This window comes from Neofelis nebulosa, chromosome 16 (genome assembly GCF_028018385.1).
Source record: "Neofelis nebulosa isolate mNeoNeb1 chromosome 16, mNeoNeb1.pri, whole genome shotgun sequence".
Lineage (NCBI taxonomy): Eukaryota > Metazoa > Chordata > Mammalia > Carnivora > Felidae > Neofelis > Neofelis nebulosa.
The window spans coordinates 36,129,914-36,137,861 of NC_080797.1; the positions used below are offsets into that span (position 1 = coordinate 36,129,914).

General features: G+C 40.2%; 1 protein-coding gene across 1 annotated transcript; it reads left to right on the forward strand.

The window, feature by feature from the left end:
- Positions 1-1,576: 1,576 nt before the first annotated feature.
- On the forward strand, positions 1,577-7,489 carry KRT26 (keratin 26). Its single transcript, XM_058705771.1, has 8 exons — positions 1,577-2,074; positions 2,544-2,626; positions 3,252-3,408; positions 3,531-3,692; positions 3,778-3,903; positions 4,504-4,721; positions 5,983-6,050; positions 7,102-7,489. Exons 1-8 carry the CDS (start codon positions 1,646-1,648, stop codon positions 7,254-7,256), a joined length of 1,398 nt encoding a protein of 465 aa, XP_058561754.1. The 5' UTR covers positions 1,577-1,645; the 3' UTR covers positions 7,257-7,489.
- The last annotated feature ends 459 nt before the right edge of the window (positions 7,490-7,948 follow it).

Consider the following 7,948-nt stretch of genomic DNA (forward strand, 5'->3'; position numbering starts at 1 on the left):
CAAAAGATTAAAATGGTTACCAGGTCACAAAAAAATCAAAAACAAGTCTCTGAATACCAGCTGCACCTCCTATCACACATTGTTCTAAACCTGTAGCAATGGGCTGAGTTACAGTTTTCTATTATCTTAAAATATTTTGGTCAAAAAAATCCATGTGTTCTGGCCTGCCAGATATTCTGTATCTTTTAGGAGCAATAATCTTGGGTGTTTTTCAAAGTATCTGATATGCACAGCATTGAAAAATCTCATCCAGGGGGCTCCTGGGTTGGTCAAACATCTAACTCTTGATTTCAGCTCACGTAATGATCTCACAGTTCATGAACCCAAAGCCTGTGTTGGGCTCTATGTTGCTGGCAGGGACCCTGCTTGGGATTCTCTCTCTCCCTTTCTCTCTGCCCCTCCCCCACTCACGCTCATATGCATGCTCTCTCTCTCTCAAAAATAAACATTAAAAAAAATCTCATTCAGAAAAAATTACTGTTTCTAAACGATCTAAACCCATAATCAGTAGCCAATTTGTAGCATTATAAGTTATAGACACCTGACCCTGTCTGACATGTTCGTTTTATAATAATAATTTAAATAATTAACATCTACAAAATGTTTGTGCCCTTCAGACTGCTTTATAGTCATTAATTATCAGAACTGCTCAACATTCAGTGTTAGTATTTTCATTTGCCTCGCGGGGAAATGAAGCACAACCATATGGGATAACTTCCCATGGGCATCAAAGGAAGAGAATGAAGAGGCTCCTTACCTAGGACAACTAATTTTCCATCTCGAGTACGATAATCATTGGTTTTCTAGGTAGGGATGAAAACACACCTCTCCTTCAAATATTTCACTCTGTATTCATCAATAGGAAGTTCAGTTCTCAAAATAATTCTTTTTTTTTTTAATGTTTATTTATTTTTGAGACAAGAGAGACAGAGTATGAACGGGGGAGGGTCAGAGAGAGAGGGAGATACAGAATCCAAAGCAGGCTCCAGGCTCTGAGCTGTCAGCACAGAGCCCGACACGGAGCTCGAACCCACAGACCGTGAGATCATGACCTGAACCAAAGTCGGAGGCTCAAAAAGCATGGCAGGATTTCTATTATTTCAGTTTTCAACTTAAAAAATCAATTAAAAAACCTGACTATCAACAGATCACTGTATACTGCGAGTACCTCTTATTAATAAAAAAGGAAATGTCCAGTAAAGCATGAATAATAGAAATATTCCATAAACATTCTCAGGACAAAAGCCGTAGACATTTCTCATGTGAATTATTAATTCTTTATTGTCTAGGGGGGGAAAAAACACACTAGACTCTTCCAGAAGTCAAAAAAAAAAAAGAGATATGGGTACTCCTATTTAATTTTGACCTTTGAAACTATGATTTAGTATTACTCGACCTGGTACCTTTTTCATAGACCAAGATATCCTGGGGGCACTTTTCTACCTACAGACTGGACCCTATTAAAAATCACCCAATTATGAAAAACAACAATTAGGGAGCAAGTAATATTTTATTACGGCTTGAAACAGTCAAGACTGAAATGACCTACAGACTCCTATAAAAGGCCAACGGAGATCCCGGCTATGGATGGTGTACTTTTGCTTCGCTCCTCGCTGAGAAAGGGTCGCTCCGCTATATTATTGCCATGTCTTTTCAACTTTCTGGTGGATCCAGGCGAGTCTGCTCACGAACTGGCCCAGGGCGGCTGTCTGGTGGAGGTCCAGGTTTCGGGGCTGGGAATGCATGCCGTGGGTCTGGAGCCGGGAGCAGCGTTTCTTTTACTCTTGGGAGCATTTCTTCCGGTGGAGGTTTCTGTCATGGTGGTGGGGGCTTCTCTGCTGGTTTTCTTGGAAATGAGCATGGCCTCCTTTCCGGGAATGAAAAGATGACCATGCAAAACCTCAACGACCGCCTGGCATGCTACCTGGACCACGTCCGAGCCCTCGAGGAGGCAAACGTAGACCTGGAGCAGAAAATCAAGGCCTGGTACGAGAAATACGGGCCCGGTTCTTGCCGGGGTCTAGATCATGACCACACGAGATATTTCTCAGTCATTGAAGATCTTAAGGGACAGGTAAGAAATATAGATTTGCATACTTTTATGAGACTCTAGGTGTATATACACTAAAAAAAAATATATATATATATATATATAAAATGTGCTCAAAATTTTTGCATGATGTAGAATTTGCTCACTCTCCATTCCCAGTGCTTAAAGCAGTAAGTGGAAAAAAAAATTGTAGTATTAAAAAAAAATCATAGACAAATAGTTTCAAAATGGATATAATTGCTTTATTGATCTTATATTTGGCTCATATTTTTTGATCAAGAGAAATAAAAGTATCTGTGATTGTAAAAGCTTACACTTGGCTCTTAAGCTCTGGACATTCATTATCTGAAGATAAAGCCAGATTCCTTTAATGTGGAAAAAATGATACTAAAATAGATACTTGATGGGTTGAGAAGATTAAGAATCACATTTAAGTTCTGGACTCTCCCTCGACTTTCAGCACTTAGCATTTTGCACAATCTACCCTATTCAGGTTATTTCCATGGCCACCTGTAATGCCAGCATTATTCTGCAAAATGACAATGCCAGACTGACTGCTGATGACTTCAGGCTGAAGTAGGTGAAATAACGTAATTAATTGTAATAAAGGTAAATACGACCATTGGAGTAAAAAACAGACCTTTTGCTTTAAAAGCCAACATGTTTTTATGACATCAGACTAAATCCCTGAAGAAATTAAATGCACCCTTATAAAAAGAGCGATCATGGGGCGCCTGGGTGGCGCAGTCGGTTAAGCGTCCGACTTCAGCCAGGTCACGATCTCGCGGTCCGTGAGTTCGAGCCCCGCGTCAGGCTCTGGGCTGATGGCTCGGAGCCTGGAGCCTGTTTCCGATTCTGTGTCTCCCTCTCTCTCTGCCCCTCCCCCGTTCATGCTCTGTCTCTCTCTGTCCCAAAAATAAAAAATGTTGAAAAAAAAAATTTAAAAAAAAAAAAAAAAAGAGCGATCATAAATTTTAAACATTTTAATTCAATAATTAAGCACATTGGATGATAAAAACTCTGAATAAAGAACTCTTCCAAAATATTCATTATAAATCAGTAGGGATTCCAATTTGCCTATGCAATAAGCCTCAGGAGCATGCATAGAACATCCTATCCTTCATTATACAACATGTTGGAAACAGTTATGCTTTGCACCTGCCTACGGTTACAATTCTCAAGCGCTTTAATAACCTTTCAGGTATGAAAATGAACTTGCTCTACACCAGAGTGTAGAGGCCGACATCAATGGTCTTCACAGGGTTATGGATGAGCTGACACTTTGTACAACCGACCTCGAGATACAGTTTGAAACGCTCAGTGAGGAATTGGCATACCTTAAAAAAAATCACGAGGAGGTAAGGGACCCTGCAGGGTAGCTTCAGATATGACCTGATTTCAGTCCTCTGTCCACTTCAGAGCAGAGTTGGACTATCAATCAAAATTCTTCCTTGAGTGTTAAGACTGATCCTTTTTCCAGGAAATGAATGTCCTACAGTACGCGGCTGGGGGGGATGTGAACGTGGAGGTGAACGCAGCGCCAGGCGTGGACCTAACTGTCCTGTTGAACAACATGAGGGCCGAGTATGAGGACTTGTCTGAGCAGAACCGCAAAGACACGGAGGCCTGGTTTAATGAAAAGGTACATCTGTGGCCAATCACAGACCAAGGGCTTGGTCAGTAGACCATCGAGCCGCTCACTAACCCTTCTGATGATTATGCTACAGAGTGCCTCACTGCAACAACAGATTTCTGATGATTCAGGAGCAGCCACCACAGCCAGAAATGAGCTGATGGAGCTGAAACGCAATCTGCAAACCTTGGAAATAGAACTTCAGTCCCTCGTGGCCATGGTTCGTAGGAGTCACCATTGATTTGAATGAGTGTGTGTATATGTATGAACAAACACACATCTAACTAACTATATATAACTAATTACATATAACCAAAAGTATAAAATGTGGTAAATGTAGTAAATAATAAGAATGTTGTCCATAAAACATTACTCCTTTTTTAAGTTTATTTATTTATTTTGAGAGAGAGCGCATGTGCACAAGCAGGGGAGGGGCAGAGTGAGATGGAGAGACAGAGAATCCTGAGCAGGCTCCACACTGTCAGCACAGAGCCCAATGTGGGGCTCGATCTCACGAACCACGAGATCATGACCTGAGCCAAAATGCAGAGTCAGACGCTTAACCAACTGAGCCACCCAGGCGCCCCCCATAGACTTCTGACTCACCAATCCCAAAGTTTAAAAATTAAACTTTCTCAATGGAGAGAAAATGTTTGTTTGAAAAACAAACAAACAAACAAAAAACCCCTGGCTAATGCAGATTTTCAACTGAAAGGATTTAGACCTCATATAAATGCTTCTTTCCACCTTGAGAATGTTTTAAATATGAATGCACTGTTTATCTACTGTCCATGCAAGCCTGGCTTTATTCTTCTTCCAGAAACATTCGTATGAATGCTCCCTGGCTGAAACTGAAGGTAATTACTGCCTCCAGCTCCAGCAGATCCAGGACCAGATTGGGGCAATGGAGGAAGAGTTGCAACAGATTCGCACAGAAACAGAAGGCCAGAAGCTGGAGTACCAACAGCTTCTAGATATCAAAATATTTTTAGAAAAAGAAATAGAAACGTATTGCAAATTACTAGATGGAGAAGAAAGGTAAATACTAACTTGTGAAAAAAAATTAATCTCACGTCCACTGGGTTTGCTCGGTATCACATGTGTGATATCCTAAATCATATTCTAGAATTTCCTACTCTAAGGATCATACCCACTGTGGTCTTGGGAATTTATTACTGCATCCAAGTGAAATGAAAACAAGCAGCCATGTGTAAGCCAAATCAAATATCTAAGTACATAAAGGGTGTGTATCTATAATAACAGGACATCTAAATACCGAAGGTTAAACAATTCCTATACTCCAAGTGGAAAATTGCCTTCTATGATTTACTGGGGGAGCACATGTCCCATAACAACACACTCTATTTTATTGTTACTTCACCAGTTACCACACGTGCACCCTGTCTTAGGTGGGTTGTTACGTTTTCATTTGAAAGAGGAACAATGACGACTTCATTGGAGAAGTGATCATAGCTTGTTAGCCAAGAGCAATAGCCCTGGAATCGTAGCCCTGGGCACACCTCACACCACTGGGTGAATTTGAACACATAGCTTAAACTCTTTAAATCCCAGTTTCCTTATTGGTAAGATTGTGAGAACACCAAAACCACACTCTTTACTCTTGACCATAGCACTTCACTATGTAGGTGAAGTGCTCATGAGAGTGGCTTGCACACAGAAGGGGACTTGGTAATCAGTGGCTATTACCAAATGCTTGCCTGTGGTCACACCAGGAGTCAGTTCTATCTCATGCATCTTCCAAGGCCAGTGTCAGTCCTCTACAATTTATTCTCATAAGAACTCAACAGTGATGCTCCCTCCTTCAAACTAAGGGCTCATTACACCGTTCATTATTCACTTCTTTTACTACATCTTTCATGCTGTTTTCCAGACAACTTCTTACATGCATGTACTTTATTTTCAATGGTGTAAACTGTGTCATCACTCTACATTTTCTATAGCAGCTAGCCCAGCGCCTTCTGCATTGTGACACCCCAAACATGTTCATTGGCCAGGTGATTGAAAAGTCAGAGTGAAAACTTGTAGTCCCCGGATAGGGAGACAAAAGAGAAAATAGCTGGTCACAAGGGAATTTCTTATTGTAAACATTTATTTAATTTCCTCCTTCAGTACATTGAGGTCATGAGAGGCTTACTTATATGTCTCTTAGGCATAAGAGGAATTTAATTTTGTGGAAACTAGAACACCAAAACTTTTATTCCCAATTCATAGGTATTTATGAGCTTCCTTGTGAAAGAAAAAAAAAAAAAAAAGCAACAATTTACTCTTCTCTTCACAGAAAAAGCAAGTCCACATGTTACAAATCAAAAGGACGTGGGCCAATACATTCCGAAAATCAAGTCAAAGGTACAGAAGGTTTTTTTTTTTTTTTTTTACTTGGTATAAATCTTTTCGAAAGCAGCAGTTTTAATAAGTCACTTATTTGTACACTAAATCAAATTGTTTCTAAGATTGGGGTGCCTTGGTGGCTCAGTCGGTTAAGCCTCCGACTTTGGCTTAGGTCACAATCTTGCAGCTCCTGAGTTCGAGCCCTGCGTCAGGCTCTGTGCTGACAGTTCAGAGCCTGGAGCCTGCTTCAGATTCTAGGTCTTCCTTTCTCTCTGCCCCTCCCCTGCTCGTGCTCTGTCTCTCAAAAATAAATAAACGTTAAACAAAATTTTAATAAAAAATATAAAAAATTGTTTCTAAGGTTACATGTAGCCAATGAAGGAATCAGGGGTCGTTATGGAAGTTCTTAATGTTTGTATTTTATATTCTTGTAGAAGAGATGTGGTCAAATTATAAACTTACTGAAATGGGGACTCAATCTCCATTTTTCTTACCTAGGACCTATTATTTTCCCAGTTTCAATGCTTTGGTGGAAGAGCTACTTTATTTTAAACCACAAAAAATAGGGCAGGTTGGTGTTAAAAAGAAGACATTACTTGCTCCAGGCCAGTACCTGCCTGACACTTAGGTTGTTCACACTCTTAGACACTCATTGTTCTAAAAACAGTGGCAAGTATAAGGCAGTTCTGGGCCTTGCATAGGCTTCAAACACAGTATTATATCTCAATTTACTGCAAACTTACAAACACTATTTTTATTTTTAAATTTTTTAATGTCTGTATTTGACAGAGAGAGAGAGGGAGATGGAGTGCAAGCAGGGGAGGGGCAGAGAGGGAGGGAGACACAGAATCCAAAGAAGGCTCCAGGCTCTGAGTTGTCAGCACAGAGCCCCATGGGGGGGCTCAAACCCACGAACCATGAGATCATTGCCTGAACCGAAGTTGGACGCTTAACAAACTGAGCCACCCAGGTGCCCAACAAATACTACTTTTAAAAGCCTACCATGAATGACTAAGTATCTTTCAACCCGTTAAGAATGAGTACTAGATTTGCATTTATTTTATTTTAGACTCAAAAGAAGAAATTGTCGTCAAAACAGTGGTTGAGGAACTAGATCAACTTGGCAATGTCCTTTCCCTGAGGGTCCACTCAGTTGAAGAAAAATCCTCCAAAATAAGCAACATTACAATGGAGCAAAGAGTACCTTCTAAAGCACCAAAGTGAGAAAACAAGTTATGAAGAAAAAAAAAAAAGCCTGCCTCTGCAGAATCCCATTGACTAAATAACCCAAGGAAATAATTTATTTCTGTTCTTAAAAAATGCAAGGGCTAGAATTTGGTTTCCTTCTCTACTCTTCTTTTTCTCATGTTCTTTCCATGTAATCTTTCTGAGAAGTAGGAGAAATCTTGCTCCATCTCAATGTTTTGTTTCTATCACAGGGGACTTTTTTTTTTTTTTTTTTTGCCATTCATTAAAAATGTTTTCTGTTGCAATTTTTTCTGATGAGTCTGGTGCTTTTGAATTTCTATGGTTGATCCTAATGTGACAGATCTAAGGATTCTCTGGTAAAATAAAGTGCCTCACACAGTCACATTTACTTCAGTTCATGACAAGATAAGTTGGAAAGAGCACTAGCCCTAATCTCTGGTCCCAAATCTGTCCCTGATCCACTACGTGAGTGAGTAGATGTCCTTGGGTTTCCATGGATGGGAAGAAGAGTGTCCCCATTGATCACTGGGCTTTGCTCACCTTTTAATGGCTAGCCTGCATGGGCGATCAGTTAATGTTAGTTTGTTGAATCTGAATCTGGATAGCTGTTTTTCCATTCTGTTGTTTCAGAATGGTGGAAGAAGCCTCAACAACAACAACAACAACAACAACAACAAAAACATGTTCAAGGAACTAACTGACCCCAT